Consider the following 21323-nt stretch of genomic DNA (forward strand, 5'->3'; position numbering starts at 1 on the left):
TATCTATCTATCTATCTATCTATCTATGTATCTATCTATCTATCTACCTATCTATCTATCTATCTATCTATCTATCTATCTATCTATCTATCTATCTATCTATCTGTCAATATATCCGCCAATTTTTGTATTTTTCAGCATTTTGCAATGTGGCTGTTAATATGGATGATGTGGCTTTACATATTTCCCAGTATAATAAGCAATTAATATCCTTGGATTTATGGAAAGCACATTTTCTATCAGCTCATGGTCTAATTGCCTTATCGGAATGTCATGATTTAGAAGAAGTGGATTTTGGTTGGTGGTGAGTGTGCTAGAACTTTATAAATCCCTACTTGTTATATATTCTTTATAAAATACTAAAAAATTCTCTAGTTTACGTGAGGCTACTTTGGGCGATAGTTTAAAAGAATTCCTAACGAAGTGTCCCAAACTAAAGAAATTATTTTTAGCTGCTGTTCGTGGTTTAACCGATCGTGATTTAGAATATATTGCAAATTTATGTCCCAACTTGGAGCAATTGGATCTAATGGGTGTTTTGGGTATATCCAAAGAGAAATATTATGAGTAAGTTTATATATTTTAATTAAAAAGTTATATATTATAGTGTTTTTATAAATTTCTATCTAAGTATTTTACAAAAATGCAAAAAATTACAATTGATGGATCTAAGTTTTTGCGATAATATTATGGATTATGAGGTAAGTTATAATTTTTACTTTTATTCCTAATTATTTTAATATTGTTTTAATTTTAGGTTGCTATGTGGTCTCGAAATTTTAAAGTGAATATCAAGTGTTGTCATGTACCTAACGATTTTAGATAAGATTTTTACCAACAAAAATTTTCAAATAAAATATTAGTTAAATACATTTGTAACGAAATTTCTTTATAACCTATAAATTTAGTTTCTTTAAAAAATGTTATTGTATGTAGTTAGTAAAAGAAATATAAAAATATTAAATGTTTTTTATTTAACTTTACAATAATTTGAAGTATCTTTACGGTAGTTATGGCTAAAATATACTACCAATATTTTACAACCGTTATTTTCAATGCTTTCTCTAAGTCTCTCCATTTATATTATTCATTAATATGAATGAATAATATGATTTTAATTATCCAAAAAATAACGGTAATTTTCTTCATTAAATCTACTACTCATTTTTGCAACAGTGTCAATTTATTCATTGGAAATTTTCTCTCTTTTACAATTCCTCTCTTTTCATTAACAACTGTTAATCTATTACATTTTGTTACAAAAATTCTTTCAGTTCAGTTTTTTTGCGTGTACGAAGAAGAACACTTATTTTTCCCAACACAAATTGGATAAACAATAAAAAGTTTTAAATAAATTCCTTAACAGAAATACAAGTAAACAAATTCTTAACAATAAATAAAGTTTATGCAATAAATAAATAAAATATATAAGTTAAATTATTAAGTGTAATCAACCAAAAAGATTATCGGTGAAATTTTCTTAAAAAAAGAACTCAAAAAAATATAATTAAGAACAAAAAAATGAGAGAGAAAAAAAGCAAAATTCAAAAACACAGGTGAAAACAGAGAAGAAAACAAAATGTCAAAACAATTTTTTTCGAGTTTTGTTATTGTTTTGCAAATTTACAGTGTTGCTCATTGAGTGTTTGCCGATAGGTGCCTTTTGTGGGGTTTAAAAAAAGTACCAATACGAATTTAGTTTTAAAATAACAATAATTTGTTTTGGAATCTTTGTGGTTGTTTTGAGGGATTATCTTTATGTTACCTGCAGAAATAAAGTTTTTAATCTGTAGGATTATGGTAAATTATAGGTGTTGCAGGGTATTCATATTACAAAAAGGGGGAGTTTTTAAGAATTTCATGGAATATGACATGATTTTATTAAAAAAAGAAAATTGTCAGTTATCTCTTTAAATGATATATAATATGCTTGGTATATCAAAAAATTTTCCAAATTCCCTAAAATGTGTTATTTATGAATGTACGCGATAAATGGTGATTGATTTTATGTGCCTTAATGAGTTCACATATTTGTATATACATACATTTATATATTTTTTATAATTATATCTTTCGTTGCCTCAAACACACTTTTTATTATTTCTTTAGTAAGTTTATAAGCTGAATTTGTTTATAGTTATATGGGGCCATGTTCTTTAAATGATGAAGGTTAGTTTTTATACCCTTTACTTTTGTGAGAATTTTTCGCATTCTTATACATATTTAGCAGAATTTCCAAGTTTTTCTTGATCTTGAAATAAATTTTCTGAAGAACCCCAGTAAATTTAAAATAAATCTTAGAAAAGTTTTAAGAAGTTATTTTTTTAATATCAAAATCAGTCCATTTATAATAGAAAGAGGAGAAAAAATACCAAATCAGTCATTAAAATATAGCTTATATTTCAATTATTTTCATTCGTCATTTTTCTTCTCAGTATGGATATGAAAAACTACTTTTCAGTCCACTAACTATCGCTTCCAAAGTTTTTAAACATTGTTGGACATACCCCAAATACTTAATACATATTTCAAGGGTTAGGTCTCTCAAACATTTATCATAGAAAGCCCAATATTTTGTTTATAAAATTTTTATTGATATAATGTACCGTTTTTCTTCTTTTTTGAGATAATGGTATTTTGGAAAATATATTCAATTCATAATGAATTTATGATATCTATTATGATAAATATAATTTGAAAAGATTTTCCGAGAGCTTTCGATTGATACCCATATTTACCATATCGGATAGAATTGATTTATTTAAACCTACATGACGTCTTTATTTTATAGAATAGGAATTTTAAACATACATACATATATCATATCAAAACCCAAAATGATGTCATTATATTTAGATACATATAAAATATAGTTATATAGATGCTTTTGAAAAAAGTCTAAAGGGACAAATAGACTAAACAAGCGGCTTGACAAACATACTTTTTTTCATTCCAACAAGCTCTTACAATCACTGATTTTTTCTCGTTTTTGTGGACTTGCAAAGATGCTGATGTAAATTTCCCTTCAAAATGTAAATTTTGTGAAAAAAATAATACAAACAGATTCAAATTCAGATTAACAAATCAATCGGTCAAAATCAAAATTGTTTCATTGTAAAACACCCTCTCAAGAGGCTTGAACAAACGTTAAATACTGATAAGTTTCTCAAGCCACTTGTGTAGTCTATTTGGCTCTTAAATTAGAAACTGCCGGTCCACACTAGGAAACTTTTTTGGGAAACTTTTGATTTTGAGTGAGAGAGAATATCATTCATCTCTCTAGCGGTACGGAGTTTCTCGTACTCGGAAACTTGTTTTGTTATTCTTCTCATTCGTACAACAACAAATCAATGCAATTAATACGTAGTTTCTGAAACAAAAGTTTCTATGTGTGGACATTAAGGAAACTTCAAAAGAGAATTAGGAAAAAGTTTCTCAACAAAAGTTTCCTAGTGCGGACGAGGTCTAACAAATGTTAGATTAATGATAACAATTACATAATATGATTTTTCAAAGATCTTTCGATAGATAGCCATAATAGCTGAGACATGTCCAATTCTATAGCAATAGAGATTTCTGAATAGAGCAGACAAATAGTTTTCCATTTTTGTGCAAGTCAGCTTGATTTGCTGAAATTCATATTTGATAATTTTTAATAAAAAAAGTCCAAAGTTCTTTTCAACAAAAAAGTTCCCACAAAAATCACAGTTTTTTACCCTCTTATTTATATCTACTACTAAAACAATACAACCCTGCAAGGCCGACGTACGAATGACATTTCAAATGTACAATATCCCAATTTTTTTTTTATTCTGCTGACTTCGTTTGTCCTACCTTTTCTCTTTAAGACAAGTCGTTTGAGGAATTTCACAGAAATGCGTTGCAATTTCAATAAATTTTTATGCAAAAACAGCTATTGAACGGGAATAAATAGAAATAACTTGAATAAAGTGTGTTTAACAATAATAAAAACTAAAAATCAATAGCAAATAAATGAAAAACTAGTGAAAAAACCGAAACGTGGTAATACACGAATAAAAGCAGAAAAAAATTAAAACAGTTTTTTTTTAACTAAATTTGGTATAAAACAAATTGAAGTGAAGAAGCAAAAATTTAGAGAAAGAAAAAAAAGAGTCAATTGAGTGAGCCAAATAGCAGAAATAAGAAAAAAAACGAGCGAAGAAGTGCAAAAAAAAATTAAAGAAATATCAGAAAAAAAATCAGAAGTGGAGTTATAGAAATAGAACAAATAGAAAGAATAATTCTTTTGTTTGTTCGTTGCCAAATTTGCAAAAAAATAAAAATTAAAATTCAATAAAATAAACGAACGGCTCATAGTTGCAGTGCGTAAGAGTGTTTCCTTTTTAGCAAAGAAAATTGTAACATGAAAAGAATGTTTTAATTTAAGAAGCAAATTATAAATAAAAATATTTTAATTCTCAAATTAAAGCTAAGTTCTTGTGTAAAAGGCCGTGGCCAGTTTTGGTTAAATTTGTCATTTCTTTTACACATTTCTGGGAACACGCCTTTTTTAATATTTCCATAAATAACGAATGAATTTCATTAGTGCATTGCTTCGTTTAATTATTAAAATCTTTATATTTTGTGATGTGTTGATTTGTTTCGACTAAAAAAATTACTAAATCATATTAAAACTTGTTCTAAAACTGCTAAACCAAAAAAAAAACAACAACAATAACAACTACAGCACACAAAACTAAAATTATTTGACGTTAGTGTAGACGTCGACGTTAACCGTCACCTTCATACACAACAACAGCAACAACAACAACAACCACTACAAAATAACATTGCAAAGCAGCAACAAAATTATCAAAGCAGCTACCACAACAACAACAAGAAAAATATACTGCCGTTTGCTAACTAACTAATAACAACAATAATAAATAAAAAAATAAAATAAAAATAGAAATAGCAATAGCAACAAACCTGTCAAAAATAAACGTCATTTAAACTTGATTTTCTTTTTAACAACAAACCGAGCGCACTACAACCAAAACAATTATAATTTCAACAAAATGGATGAAGATGACAATAATTTGGACAACAATCGAGCTATTATAAGTGCTGGCGAGGAAGAACCTCACGAAGAAGATTTTGATGATGACGATGATTTACTCGACACCATAGAAGTAACGGTGACCACAGATGGTGCACCTTTACCACGTGATGACAATGAAGATATTGAAATTATAAATTTATCACCGCAACAAGCCGAACAACAACAACAACAAACACAACAAGCAGCAGGCAATATGTCGGCCGCCAACACTACTCACGACAATACACATGCTCCTGCGCTACTTAATTTAAGTGAAGATCTCCATAATGGTCCTTGGGATAGAGATGAAGTTATGGATTCTATTATGGCACAATCTTATGTTGGTCCTTCCACTTCTTCACGAGCAAATGCTTTAATTTCAGTTATTTCCTCCTCTTCGGCTAATAGCGCCGAGGGAGCAGCAGCAGCTAGCAGTAGTGGTGGTGGTGGTGCAGTGCCTAGCTATTGTTTTGATACCTCCTCTTTTTGTTCCCGTACACGCAAAGAAGTGGCTGCTCTCATAGTGGCCGAATGCTGCAGTGGTGGCCCTACACCCGATTTGAATTACATTATGGATAGATTTTTTAATCCCAGCACACCTATCGATAATCCCGATAATATATCATGGATACGTTGGCTCATTGCTGGTGGTCGTACTATAAGCGATTTTGTGAAAATTGGTAAGTTGATAAATTTTATTAAATTACTATATACATAATGGATTTTATTAATTAAACCTGTCATTTGAAAAAGGACAAACTTTTGAGTAGAAACAAAATTGTTAAAGAAAAATTCGATGGGGCCTTAAGAATATAGTAATATTTGTGATATTTACTTTTATCGAAAAAAATATATATTTTGAGATAAACAGAAATTTGAAATTTAATAAAAGTTCTTAGTAAATGTTTTTTTTAATTGAACATAATTGAAAGCTTTGATTTAAGAGAAAACAGATAAATGAATATTTATTCATTTATCTGTCGTATTCATATTCACCTTTTCTAAACATTTGAAACAATGCTAAAGCATTAGAAGTCCATCATTAGTAATGATGGATATTTCAAATAAATCACATCTCTGATTATTGGGTAGAAAAAAGTTTTGTATGAAGTTCTAAAAGGTAATACCTATGAAATACAGGATGAACACTTTTTTGTACGTATGAAAATAGCGGATGTTTATATCAATAGTACCAGTCAAAGAATCTTTCAGGGATGTGTCGGTGTTAAAGTACAGTCATAGATTTAAAAATTAAAATGTTCCTTTGCTAGGAATATAGGACAATATCTAAACCTAAGTATCGTACAGAACAATCGCCCTCCTCCTGCCACCCATTGTTACAACAAAATCTACATGCAGTACATTATCAACATGGGTTCCGTCTAAAACACAGCCTCACAACAGAATTAACCGTCATCAACATACTAGTTTGCCACGGCTTTAATCAAGATCGAACATGTCAATGTACGGTTCTTATGGAAATTTCTCCAATATTACTAAAATGATGAGTAGTTAACTAGATGTGTGAACGAAAGTTATTTGTAGTGTTTAGTTGGATTTTTTCTAATTTTCCAACATCCCCGGACGGTATACATATAATATTTCATTACGATATCTCACTTTGATATCGGATAAGCGCTATAGTAGTGATGAACTTTGAGGTTTAATAAACATTTACCTATGTGATGTTTACAGCTTGGTGTTCTCCTGCAGTCTGCACAAAAAGGCAATGTCGTTCCCACGACATTTGGATCTCCGCTACAGATCGACCCGATTCTCAATCGGCCGAAGATTACCAACAGCAATAGCTGTTACAGCCAACCTGTTACAACAACAAATGCAAAGTAGAAACATGATAATCAGGTTCTAGGAGGCAGTATAAAGATAAAGAAACCTTTTTAGTAAACAATCGGCCGGTCAGTAGCAGTAAACTACGCAGCTAATGGCAAACTGTCACAAACTGCCTCAAGAGCTTTTCTACAATCTGGCGCAAATGTACATTGATACAAGCCAATCCTCTGAGAGTAGTTTGACAATTAACTTAAATAATAATAACAGGCCCCAAATCGATATGATTCCTTATCACTTCCGTTGCATTCTCTGCATGAAATACACTATATTCGTCAGGTAGTCTAAAAGGACGTTTTATGTTGATATCAGCGATATAGAAACCGGCAACTGTGCCCGTAACCAAACAGTCTATTGGATACAAACCAATCATATCTAGTTGGGAATGCTAACAAAAGATGTTTTGCCGTAGTCTAGGGATGTAATATCACAATCAGTAATTCCGTGAAAAGAAAAACCCTTATCAAGTAGACCTTTTTCGTACAGAATTTTTGTATGATTGTCAGGCGAAGATTTAACTAGCGAAGACTTGTAGAGTCTTAGTAGATTTCTAGCCGGTACATCTGCTACAAAATAATCTATAGATGATAGGTACAAAATGATGTCTAAGACCGCTTGTAGAGTACTTTTAAATGTCACAACAGCCACTTTTTTAAACTTTATTGAGTATCTTTTTATATTAATCCTTTTTCAAGGACTTCCACCAGACAATGCAATTCTTGTTACAGACCCCAATTCTTTCCTATAGAACACTTGCATATATAGTAGACATTAAGTATTTACTTTAACATTTCGGCAAATTTTAATACTTATTTTTACAAGTAATAACATGATGTTATATTTGTATTTTTTCTTTGCATTTCATTTTTGTCAATGAAATTGTTTTTGTTTTTATTTTTCTATTTGTTTTTGTCATTATTATTGTTGCACTTGGCATTTGGCCATAAAATACAAGCCTACACAAAAAAATGCAATAGAAACAATTACAATAAGAAAATACAATACAACAACAAATTAAAAGCAACAAATAAAAATCAAATGAGGCAACAATATCACATACTGTAAAGAAAATTACAACTAATCTGTAAAAAGTGTAGAAAAGCACAAACAAATAAACACAGAAAAATAAATAAATTGTTAATGTTTGAATTTCACTTTATTAACGATGACGTCAGCATATTAATAAAACATTATACTCGACAGATTTGAGTCAATGCCCTGGCTAGAAATACATATTTTCGTACGTTTGTAATTGCAAGTCAAAAAAAAAAAAAAAAAAAAGTGAAAAAAATAAATATTTAAATTGAAATTAGTAATTTTGCATATTTGTTTAAAAATTTTGATGAAATTATATTTAATTGTATTTTTTTTCGGGAAGGTGATTAATGTTGTTTTGAATGATTAATGAATGTACTAAAAGTGCAACTAGGATTTAAATTTTTTCTGTTAAGGATATAGAGTAGACTTAAAATGTTTATCAATATTTTATACGAAACCTTCTGAAAAAGAAGAAATTTCACATCTGGTAAAGATATTTATGAAGAAACGAAAGATATTTCAAGACTAAATCGTTGCAATCTACTAGTTTTTATGAGGGAAAAAATGATTTACTTTGATAATATTCTATAGGAAGTTAGAGATTCTCTCACATTTCTTTTTTTAGGGAATAAAACCAGAAAATCTTCTAGGTTGAAACCACTTTGGAATCGACCCTTTCCATTTATCTCTGTCTTAGGAAGACAGAGATTCTGTTCCATTTCTTTCTTTAGGAAATTAAACCACAAAATCTTCTAGGTTGAAACTACTTTGGAATCGGCCCTTTCCATTCATCTCTATAGCTCCATTTTATGAAGAATAAATTTTCTTAATCTAACCACTAGGATTCTATAGATGATTTTTCGGCTATAGTCGATTTTTCGGCTTTTCGACTTTTTTCATTTAAAAAAAGTCGACTTTTAGTATAAATAGTAGACTTTTTTCGATTTTCCGACTTTTTAGAATTAACGGATTTTTTAGAAGTTTTTAGATTTTTCCACTATTTTCGATTTTTCGACTATTTTTGACTTTTCGACCTTTTCGATCTTTTTCGATTTTCAACTATTTTTGACTGTTTTCACGTTTTTCCGATTATTTTAGAGTTTTTGACTTTTTTCTCTGTGTTGGAGTCAATATTTGGCGAGCTGGAGCAAAGAATAAAAAAAAGGTCTTTTTTAGGGTTTTTCATATTCATATTTCTTCCAAAAGAAAGAAAATTTGGGTAGAGATCAATCCCAGTCTGTGTCGACTTTTTATTTTTTTTTTTAAATATTTTAAAAATGTGTAACTCTACTAACAAAGCAACTTATTTTCAACCAAACAACATTGTCTCTTGGAACATCAAACAAACAAAAATAAGTACTTTTTTTAGTAGAATTGTAAGCACTTTACTCGATGATTTCTGGTGATTTTTCTAGTGAAATTTTAAGCAAATATTTCGATGGGTGCTACCAAATCTTTTCTACTTTTTCCGGCTTATTGGAATTTTTTAAACTTTTTACGATTTTTTCGAATTTTCGACTGTTTTCGACTTTTTCCGACTTTTCGACTTTTTCAGCCTTTTCGACCCTTTTCGACTTTTTTCCACTTTTCAATTTTTTTCCTTTCAGACTTTTCTACTTTTATTTACAACGTTGACTTTTCGATTTTTTTGGATCAAAATAGTCGACCTCGACTTTTCGACTTTTTTTCGATAAAAAGTCGATTGTTGGACTTATTCGAAAGTCGATTTAAAGAACCCTACTAACCACTGCAGTTTCAGAATATAAGCGTTAGAAACTTTCAATTTTGTTTCAAGCATATCTTAAGATTTTAAAACATTAAGGGCAAGTTTTTCAGATAATCTACATTTTTTGTTTAAACCTAGTTTAATATATGTTTTGTGTTTTTCAGTAAACAGTAACGTAACTTATTATCTTAGTTTAATTGAGTATTATTGGCCAATTAAGCTTAAGTTATAAGTGAGAAAACACAATTAAGAAAACAATAAAACAACAATTTTGAAAGAACAAAAACTCGATATCTTAAGTAAATTGCAATTTTCTGAACTGTTTTATTTATTAATGTTTTAAATGTTTATTTAACATTTTTTCAAAATTTTTCATACTACAAAAGTATTATTTTTGAGTGAAAACTTGGCAATACAAACAATGTTAACTGAACTTAAATCCATAACTGAAAAACACAATCATCAGTTAAAGTCCGCCTATGTTTGTTCCGAGTTTAATCTAACAGCAAGTTAAGCCTAGTTTAACGGAGTAGTAAGAAACCCACCCTAAATCTTAATAATTTTTCATATTTATAATATAGAGTGTACAAATCTATTAAGTAAAATGTATTAATAATATTAGCAAATAAATACATTTCTCTTATTAAAAATTTATAAATAATTTATGATGAAAATTTAAATTAAATATAAACAAAACATTTTTCTATTTAAAACTTTAATTTACACAAATAAGAGAAAAATGAATAATATATTAAATAAGTCTACATCTATATACATGCATATGCATATATGTCCAATATCTTTTTACCACAAAATGTTGGTTAACAATTGACGTTTTGTTGTTTATTTGCTGCTGTATTTACATTTGCTGCTGATGGGATTCTTCATTCAGACTCTCTTTTGTCAGCATTGTATAGAGTTTATTGACCAATACACAACTCAATGTTGTTGGTGTTATACATTAATTGTTTGCCATTATTATTGTCCTCTACAGCGTCATTGCGGTAACTTTGAATGAATGAATAAAAAATATTTTCGATGCGAATGTATGAATGAATTAATGTCCATTTTTAATAAAATGTCTAACTTTATGATTGCATTTACTTTAATTTATTTATAAATGTTTGTTGAATCATTTAAGGTTTTATTTTATTTATATCTGATTGAAGATTATAGGTTTCTATGATTTGATAATCAATTAAAAGATTTATAACAATTGACCTTATTTATTTTTTTGCAAATAGTTAATTGTAAAACTATTTAATGAATCTTAAAAGTACATGTTTTTAAATACACTAACAAATTTGATTGAAAAGCTTTTGATAATATAGAATAAAAAACATGTTGGAACGAAGCTAATTGTAGTTTTTGAACAATTATATTTTAATTTTGTTGTTATTTGCTTCAGTAAATGTGATAAATTATTTAATAAGAACAATTGAAGTCATTTGGTCAATAGGGGAATTAGGTTAAGCGGTTTGACTTATTGGGGCAAAAAACATTTTCTAGGATAAAACTAAAGGATCCAGAGCGGTTACTCTATATTTTGATTCGAAAGAAAAAGTTTTCGAAACAGAATGTATTTAACATATCAATTCGAAATGTTTTTCTTTCGAATCGAACTACAGAGAAACACCCCTGGATCCTTTAGTTTTCCCTACAATATTAGAAATGACGAGGTCGGTAGATAAATAGATCCTTATGTCAAAAGATCTATCTATAGATAGATATAAAGATAGATAGGTAGATAAATAGATAGATAGATAGATAGATAAATAAATAAGTATATAAATAGATAGATAGATGGATAGATAGATAGATAGATAGATAGATAGATAGATAGATAGATAGATAGATAGATAGATAGATAGATAGATAGATAGATAGATAGATAGATAGATAGATAGATAGATAGATAGATAGATAGATAGATAGATAGATAGATAGATAGACAGATAAATAAGAAATATTCTTCCACTTTTTTGTTTAATATTCGATTAAATTTGGAAATATGACATAATTCAAGAAACAACTTGAAGTAGCAACAGCAAACTTAATAAATACCTGAATAAACAACAATAAAAATTAACAACAAACCAAAAATGCTTATCAATAAATTAACAAAAAAAAAAAACTGAGAAAAAGCAGAGAATTGCAATATAATTTATTTTTTGCTTCTATGCAATATATAAAACTGATTAAAACAAAGAAAGTGAAAAACATAGAAAATTTAAAAACAAATCATTTATATAAAAAATTTCAATGAAATAAAAAATACATATAAGATTTAATGCTTCGTTTTTTTTCAATTTGTAATGCGTGTTAATTTGATTTTATTTTCAATTTTAAACGCATAATAAAAATTTAATTCATTTTTAAACGTGCGTGTTTTTTTCTTCATTTTTTTTCTTTAAGAAGTCATAAGTAAAATAAATCATTGAATATTTTCTTTGCCAAAACGATAAATATCAACAACAGATTTTTATGAACCTTAAACAAAAAGCCAAAATGCAACTGATCACAAGCGGAAATTGAACAAAGTTTCCGCTGAGTTGATTTTCAGTTCAATTTCATTTAATTTTCAACATTTTTTTGTTGTTGCTTGTTCTCTACAATCTCTCGTTTACTGTTTTTTTTTTGCTGTGCAAACACTTTAAAACTGTAGTATATAGTTTAGTTTTTTTTCGGTTGTTAATTGTTGATTTTTTTTATATTAGACATTTGTTGCACACATAAACCAATTTGTGTTGGACTTTTATTTTTTTCTCTAAACAATGTCGCCGATTTGACGCTGTTGATTTATATACGAGGATATTAATGGAAATTATTTAATTTAAAAATATTTGCCAATGAAATTGTTTTTTTTTTCTTTAATTTTAATTTGAGCAAGGATTTTAGGAAATAATTTTTATTTATGGTTTATAAAAAAAGTTTTCGATTAATTTTTTATTCAATGCAATTTTTTTAAATTTTTATTTAAAGCAAATATTTTATTAAATGTCTATCTGAAACGAATTTTAAACTTATTGATTTTTTTTGTCAAATTTGCGAATTTTTAGATAAATTAATAAATTTTTTGACAATTTTGTTTAAATTTTGACTTTTATATAAATTTTTCAAAAAAGTTACTACTTTACGTAAATTATCGATAACTTTTTTATTTAAGGAAAGTAAAAAAAACATAGATTTTGAAAGAAAATTATCGATTTAACTTCACTTTTAGTAGAGAAATTTTGATAAATTTGTAGTTTCTTTAAACAAATTTCTATTATTTTTCTCTTTTTACAAAAAGTTTTCTATAGTTTTTCACATTTTATAGAAAATTTTCAAAAATTTACTTTTTATAGAACATTTTCCATACATTTTTTGTTCTATTAAATTTTTTTATAATTTTAATGGAGAATTTTTGATAAGTTTTCTGTTTTTTTCTTTATATCTGAAAAATTTTATGTTTTTAGACAATTTTTTATAAATTTTAGGTTTTTGCACAGAATTTCCAAACTTTTTTCGATAAATTTTATTTTAATAAATTATTTTTCCATAAAATTTCTTTTTGAACTTTTTTGATAAATTTTTAGATTCTTTCAACAAATTTCTATTATTTTCACTTTTTACAGAAAATTTTCGATCGATTTTCACATTTTAAAGAAATTTTTCGATAATTTCACTTTTTAGAGAAAATTTTTGATAAATTTTCTGTTTTATAAAAAAAATTTTGATTTTATTTTCGGATTTTACAAAAAATTAATTTTCAATAAATTTTCAATTTATAAAAAAATTTTAAATTTAATAGAATTTTTTTCGATTAATTTTCTGTAAATAGAATATTTTTTTATTCATTTGCCTTATTAGTTTGATTTTTTCTTTTCAATTTATTTAATATTTTTAATAGTAATTTTTTACATTTTTTTATAGAACATTTTTCGATAAATTATCTTTTTATAGAAAATTTTTTGATATTGATTCTTTTATAGAAATTTCTTTTTATTAATTTTCTTTTTACAGAAATTGTTTTATAAAATTTCTTTATTTAAAACATTTTTCGATAAATATTCTTTTAATATATAATTCTGCGAATTATTTTCATTAAATAGAACATTTTTCAATTAATTTTCCTTTTTCGTTTAAACATTTTTTCAATTAATTTTCTATTTTTAATGAAATTTTTTTGGATTTTTTTCTAGAAAAATTTTCGATTAGTTTTTTTAATACAAAAATTATAGATTAATTTTTTTTTTACAAAACTTTTTTAATTAAATTTCTTTTTTATAAAATGTTTCGATAAATTTTCTTTATTTAAAAAAAATTTAAATAAAATTTCCTTTTAATAGATAATTTTTGATTCAATTTCTTTAAATAGAAAATTTTTCGATTAATTTTCGTTATTTGTTTGAAAATTTTTTCAAATATTTTTTCTATTTTTAATGAAAATTTTTTAGATATTTTTATTGAACTCTTTAAAAACATTTTTTGTTATATAGAAACCTGTCTCAATATAAGTTTTTTTTTTCTGCAGAAAATGTACATTTATAAATAGTTTTTACTATATTAATATTAGCACAATATTGTGTGGCAACTCTTTTTAATTTGCAATAAGAATTTAAAATTCTGGCAGCTCCGTTTAAATTGGTAAAATTATTTTCCGAAATACATGTGCGATTCCAATCTTTTTCAGCGGCTACATTTATACCGGCTTAGCTTTCAAGCCGAAAGAAGTCGGCGGCGGCGCGGTTTTTGTCGCTTGGGCTTGTATCTTTGTAATGGACCGATTTCAATCGTTTTCACCCCCCGGGGGCATGTAACCTTGGTGAAGGCTCCATCTTTGTGTTATTGCAATCCCGGGCTATAAAGAGGTGGTCAATACCTCAAGTCTGGCCGGGACTAAAAAATTGGTAACAGTCTACTGCCTGGCTTAGTCCTTGCATAGATTGAAAAGAGGTCAGACCAGAGCACCGCATAATCTGGTACTAAGGGTGGCCAGTTGCCCGCAGGACTATGTGCTGGCTGGTTAGTTGGTTGAGGTTCCTTCGGGATCCACGTAGTGGCTATGGTTTAAACCCAAATTCGCGGAAAGAGTAAGTGGCGGTTAAAAGACTGATGTAAGGTAAAGTCAATATTTCGGGATAAGTTCGGTGCCTGTTGCCGAAACAACAGATACCCCACAGAGGAGTGACTGTGGGACTAAGCGTTGGAAATGAGTTGGTATTAATTGTATATGGTACGGGACCTATAATGAATGTGTCGTATGGTTTTCTCTTATGAATGTGTCGTATGAATGAGATGTGTGCTGGGGTGTATGATGATGGAAGAAATGAATTTTCTTCCCTTGTCCAGATATGTTTAGAGTATACTCTGTTAATATCAGAATTACCACAGTGTATCCCTGTGAGTAAAAACAATGTCTTCGGCTTATTTGATGAATTCGTACTTCGGTCCACCGGTAACATCTCTAGGTGCTGTTGCTGAATCAACAGAGGTCATCCAATGGTCAAAGATTAGATAGCTCGAGTACTTCAGCAAAGTGCTTGTACATTGACCGGTCAAATCCAATGTACAAAAATTGACACCTGAGTTCTTCATTGAAGGATAAAGGGATGATGGTAGAACGTTGCCAAGTCTACCCAGTGGATAAAGAAGACTACCGTGGGGTAGGGCATCATGTCAGATACTCACGTAAAACCCTCGACTTTAATTCAATCGTTTTCAATAGCGTTTGTTTTTGGAATTCCGAAAGAAGAGTATGTTTAATCTAATTATATTGAAAATTGCGAGCTGTAGCTGCGCTCAAGCTTTACATGGACATACAGGCAGACAGACAGACAGACAGACATAACAAATCGACTCAGAAAGTGATTCTAATATGATCAGTATATTTTAAAGAATGTGTATGATCAGTAATTTTAAAGTGTTACAAACATCAGCACAAACGCATTATATTCGATTATAATCGATAAAGTTTCTTTTATTAAAGAATTTTCAACAGTGGTGTAGGTATAATAATATATCGATAAATTACCCATTAGAAAAACATTTAATTAAAGAATGTTTTTGAAATAAAATTTACGATGTACATTATTAAACGAAAATTTTTATTCTTAAACCACTTCGCGGTTTTTATGAGTTTCTGTAAAATAAACTTCATATTTCTAAGTATATTCTATAAGTGAAGCTAATTTATTTTATTCATCCATAAACTACAGTACAAAGTTAACCCGGAAAAAACACATTTCTGTTTTTGACTCTATAAAGGACATGGTGAATAAAATTTATCTTGTGCTTTTGTCGTAATTTTAATTAAAAATTGTTTTATAATTTCTCTATCCTTTTGTTTATCCTGTAAATTTTTTTTTCTCATTAATTTTATTTTCTAAACTTATACATATTTAACCTCATTTTGTTGTAGTTGAAAAAAATAAAATCGTTCGCTACCAAACGTTCGCACAAGACTCATAATATTGTAATGTTCAGTTAGCAAAAAAAAAAAAGTAAATAACAACAAAAACAACAACAAATTTAATATTCTAAAAGAATATTATGAAGTTTTTGCAGTTAAAATGCCATCATGGCATAAAAATAGATATAAAATAAAAATACAAAATAAAATACAGAACGAAACTTACAGAACGATGTATACGAACAGAAACTAAAACAGACACTCGCAACATAAAAGGGGCAAAAACAGCAAAACGCACGTGTTGTTACAATAATCGTCCTACTTAAAGTTTTTCACTTACACAACAAGAAGAGAAATAAAATAAACACACAAACAACATTTCTTTATTTTTTTTTGTTTGTATAGAAAAGGAAAAATAAAATATGAACTGAATAGAATAGAGTTATGAGCTAACTAAGAACTTCCTGTTGAATTTACAGCTGAGCAGAGTTAAAACTCTAAATAAGCAGTCAACATCATCTACAGCTAAGCAACCCACAAAATACGCACAAACACTCAACCTGATTGCCAGCCAATCCCGTCCAAACTCTTCCGCTCTTCTTTTGCTTTTAGCCCACAGTCATCATCATCATCATCAGCACCATCACCAGGCTAATTTGTGAAACAAAGTAAAACGTTTCTCACTCATGTTCTCGTTTTGTAACTTGTTTCTCTCTTCTTTTATATGATTTTATTTTAATTTCTTGTTGCTGTTGTTTGTTTTTATTTGTTTGTTTCCATGTGTATTTATTATTAATTTTTTTATTTATGAAAAGTTTATTAGTTTTGTTTTTATTAATTTATTTTACATTATTAAAGTCATTCTCATTTCTATACCGATTTTTTCTGTTTAGTCGTGTGCCATTTTTTCGTAAATTGTTTGCTAATTAACATGCAACTCACAGTTTTAAATTATTAAAGGGGAATTTGTGATTTTTATACCCTACACCACCATAGAGGGGAGGGTATTATGCATTTGTGCCAATGTTTGTAACACTCAAAAATATTAGTCCTACACTTACCTTAAAGTACAGCAATCGGCTCAAAATCACTTTCTATGTCCGTCTGTCCATCCATCCGTTTGTGTGTCCATGTAAGCTTGTGCTGATGAAATTTCGACCCAAGGTTAAAATCGGTCTATTTCTCCGCTAAGCACTTAATAAGCACTTTGTAATGATCGGGTCTGATTTCACCCCATGACTCCATACAAACTCCCCTTCAGAAAATAAATGTCTAAATTCTCTTAAAAGCACTTATTACGCTATGATATTTTACATAAATAACGTTTTATGTAATTAAGTTAACAAAATTTATAAGGTAGCCCCCTATTCACCCTTACCACCATATGATCCCTCTTGTCAAAAGTTTATATTTTTTTTGTCAATAATAAGTAAAAATATTTCGGAATTAAGGTAAAAAAACAAATTAAATGCTTTATTTTTAAAAAGTAATCTAAATTTTTAACATACTCATACTGGTGTATGGTTTCATATAGTCGGCTATGCCCGACTATACATTCATAATTGTTTTTATTAAGAATTCATAATTGACTAAAAGGAATTTATCGAAAAATTTCTATAAAAAGATAATTTATCGATTTTTTTTCTATCAAAAGAAAATTTATCGTAAATTTTTCTATCAAAAGAAAATTTATCGAAAATTTTCTACCAAAAGAAAATTTATCGAAAATTTTCTATCAAAAGAAAATTTATCGAAAACTTTCTATCAAAAGAAAATTTATCGAAAATTTTCTACCAAAAGAAAATTTATCAAGAATTTTCTATAAAAATAAAACTTATCGATAATATTTCTATAAAAAAAACTTATCGATAATATTTCTATAAAAAAAACTTATCAAAAATGTTTCTATAAAAGAAAATTCATCGAAAATGTTTCTATAAAATATAATTTATGGAAAATGTTTCTATAAAAAGAAAATTTATCGAAAATGTTTCTATAAAAAGAAAAATTATCGAAAATGTTTCTATAAAATTTTCTATAAAAAGAAAATTTTCTATAAAAAGAAAATTTATCGAAAATTTTCTATAAAAAGAAAATTTATCGAAAATTTTCTATAAAAAGAAAATTTATCGAAAATTTTCTATAAAAAGAAAATTTATCGAAAATTTTCTATAAAAAGAAAATTTATCGAAAATTTTCTATAAAAAGAAAATTTATCGAAAATTTTCTATAAAAAGAAAATTTATCGAAAATTTTCTATAAAAAGAAAATTTATCGAAAATTTTCTATAAAAAGAAAATTTATCGAAAATTTTCTATAAAAAGAAAATTTATCGAAAATTTTCTATAAAAAGAAAATTTATCGAAAATTTTCTATAAAAAGAAAATTTATCGAAAATTTTCTATAAAAAGAAAATTTATCGAAAATTTTCTATAAAAAGAAAATTTATCGAAAATTTTCTATAAAAAGAAAATTTATCGAAAATTTTCTATAAAAAGAAAATTTATCGAAAATTTTCTATAAAAAGAAAATTTATCGAAAATTTTCTATAAAAAGAAAATTTATCGAAAATTTTCTATAAAAAGAAAATTTATCGAAAATTTTCTATAAAAAGAAAATTTATCGAAAATTTTCTATAAAAAGAAAATTTATCGAAAATTTTCTATAAAAAGAAAATTTATCGAAAATTTTCTATAAAAAGAAAATTTATCGAAAATTTTCTATAAAAAGAAAATTTATCGAAAATTTTCTATAAAAAGAAAATTTATCGAAAATTTTCTATAAAAAGAAAATTTATCGAAAATTTTCTATAAAAAGAAAATTTATCGAAAATTTTCTATAAAAAGAAAATTTATCGAAAATTTTCTATAAAAAGAAAATTTATCGAAAATTTTCTATAAAAAGAAAATTTATCGAAAATTTTCTATAAAAAGAAAATTTATCGAAAATTTTCTATAAAAAGAAAATTTATCGAAAATTTTCTATAAAAAGAAAATTTTCTATAAAAAGAAAATTTATCGAAAATTTTCTATAAAAAGAAAATTTATCGAAAATTTTCTATAAAAAGAAAATTTATCGAAAATTTTCTATAAAAAGAAAATTTATCGAAAATTTTCTATAAAAAGAAAATTTATCGAAAATTTTCTATAAAAAGAAAATTTATCGAAAATTTTCTATAAAAAGAAAATTTATCGAAAATTTTCTATAAAAAGAAAATTTATCGAAAATTTTCTATAAAAAGAAAATTTATCGAAAATTTTCTATAAAAAGAAAATTTATCGAAAATTTTCTATAAAAAGAAAATTTATCGAAAATTTTCTATAAAAAGAAAATTTATCGAAAATTTTCTATAAAAAGAAAATTTATCGAAAATTTTCTATAAAAAGAAAATTTATCGAAAATTTTCTATAAAAAGAAAATTTATCGAAAATTTTCTATAAAAAGAAAATTTATCGAAAATTTTCTATAAAAAGAAAATTTATCGAAAATTTTCTATAAAAAGAAAATTTATCGAAAATTTTCTATAAAAAGAAAATTTATCGAAAATTTTCTATAAAAAGAAAATTTATCGAAAATTTTCTATAAAAAGAAAATTTATCGAAAATTTTCTATAAAAAAGAAAATTTATCGAAAATTTTCTATAAAAAGAAAATTTATCGAAAATTTTCTATAAAAAGAAAATTTATCGAAAATTTTCTATAAAAATTAAATTTTCTAAAAAGATTATCGAAAATTTTCTATAAAAAAGAAAATTTATCGAAAATTTTCTATAAAAAGAAAATTTATCGAAAATTTTCTATAAAAAGAAAATTTATCGAAAATTTTCTATAAAAGAAAATTTATCGAAAATTTTCTATGAAAAGAAAATTTATCGAAAATTTTCTATAAAAAGAAAATTTATCGAAAATTTTTATAAAAAGAAAATTTATCGAAAATTTTCTATAAAAAGAAAATTTATCGAAAATTTTCTATAAAAAGAAAATTTTCTATAAAAAAAAAATTTATCGAAAATTTTCTATAAAAAGAAAATTTATCGAAAATTTTCTATAAAAAGAAAATTTATCGAAAATTTTCTATATAAAGAAAATTTATCGAAAATTTTCTATAAAAAGAAAATTTATCGAAAATTTTCTATAAAAAGAAAATTTATCGAAAATTTTCTATAAAAGAAAATTTATCGAAAATTTTCTATAAAAAGAAAATTTATCGAAAATTTTCTATAAAAAGAAAATTTATCGAAAATTTTCTATAAAAAGAAAATTTATCGAAAATTTTCTATAAAAAGAAAATTTATCGAAAATTTTCTATAAAAAGAAAATTTATCGAAAATTTTCTATAAAAAGAAAATTTATCGAAAATTTTCTATAAAAAGAAAATTTTCTATAAAAAGAAAATTTATCGAAAATTTTCTATAAAAAGAAAATTTATCGAAAATTTTCTATAAAAAGAAAATTTATCGAAAATTTTCTATAAAAAGAAAATTTATCGAAAATTTTCTATAAAAAGAAAATTTATCGAAAATTTTCTATAAAAAGAAAATTTATCGAAAATTTTCTATAAAAAGAAAATTTATCGAAAATTTTCTATAAAAATAAAACTTATCGATAATATTTCTATAAAAAAAACTTATCAAAAATGTTTCTATAAAAGAAAATTCATCGAAAATGTTTCTATAAAATATAATTTATGGAAAATGTTTCTATAAAAAGAAAATTTATCGAAAATGTTTCTATAAAAAGAAAAATTATCGAAAATGTTTCTATAAAATTTTCTATAAAAAGAAAATTTTCTATAAAAAGAAAATTTATCGAAAATTTTCTATAAAAAGAAAATTTATCGAAAATTTTCTATAAAAAGAAAATTTATCGAAAATTTTCTATAAAAAGAAAATTTATCGAAAATTTTCTATAAAAAGAAAATTTATCGAAAATTTTCTATAAAAAGAAAATTTATCGAAAATTTTCTATAAAAAGAAAATTTATCGAAAATTTTCTATAAAAAGAAAATTTATCGAAAATTTTCTATAAAAAAGAAAATTTATCGAAAATTTTCTATAAAAAGAAAATTTATCGAAAATTTTCTATAAAAAGAAAATTTATCGAAAATTTTCTATAAAAAGAAAATTTATCGAAAATTTTCTATAAAAAGAAAATTTATCGAAAATTTTCTATAAAAAGAAAATTTATCGAAAATTTTCTATAAAAAGAAAATTTATCGAAAATTTTCTATAAAAAGAAAATTTATCGAAAATTTTT

The 21323-nt window shown here is 25.7% G+C and overlaps 2 protein-coding genes across 2 annotated transcripts in view; both read left to right on the forward strand.

Annotated features, from left to right (window-relative positions):
- The window catches only part of LOC111680112 (F-box/LRR-repeat protein 4), a 9074-nt gene extending 8202 nt beyond the window's left edge, over window positions 1-872 (forward strand). The window contains exons 6-9 of the mRNA XM_046947091.1: window positions 48-304; window positions 376-567; window positions 632-701; window positions 758-872. Of these exons, the coding sequence (XP_046803047.1) occupies window positions 48-304; window positions 376-567; window positions 632-701; window positions 758-826 (588 nt within the window). The 3' untranslated portion in view covers window positions 827-872. The remainder of the gene's footprint in view (window positions 1-47; window positions 305-375; window positions 568-631; window positions 702-757) is intronic.
- Window positions 873-3409: 2537 nt separating this feature from the next.
- Window positions 3410-21323, forward strand: part of LOC111689011 (E3 ubiquitin-protein ligase Ubr3) — an 89408-nt gene continuing 71494 nt past the window's right edge. The window contains exon 1 of the mRNA XM_046945868.1: window positions 3410-5742. Coding sequence (XP_046801824.1) covers window positions 5040-5742 — 703 coding nt within the window. The 5' untranslated portion in view covers window positions 3410-5039. The remainder of the gene's footprint in view (window positions 5743-21323) is intronic.

The sequence above is a fragment of the Lucilia cuprina genome, chromosome 3 (assembly GCF_022045245.1).
Source record: "Lucilia cuprina isolate Lc7/37 chromosome 3, ASM2204524v1, whole genome shotgun sequence".
NCBI classification, from domain to species: Eukaryota; Metazoa; Arthropoda; class Insecta; order Diptera; family Calliphoridae; genus Lucilia; species Lucilia cuprina.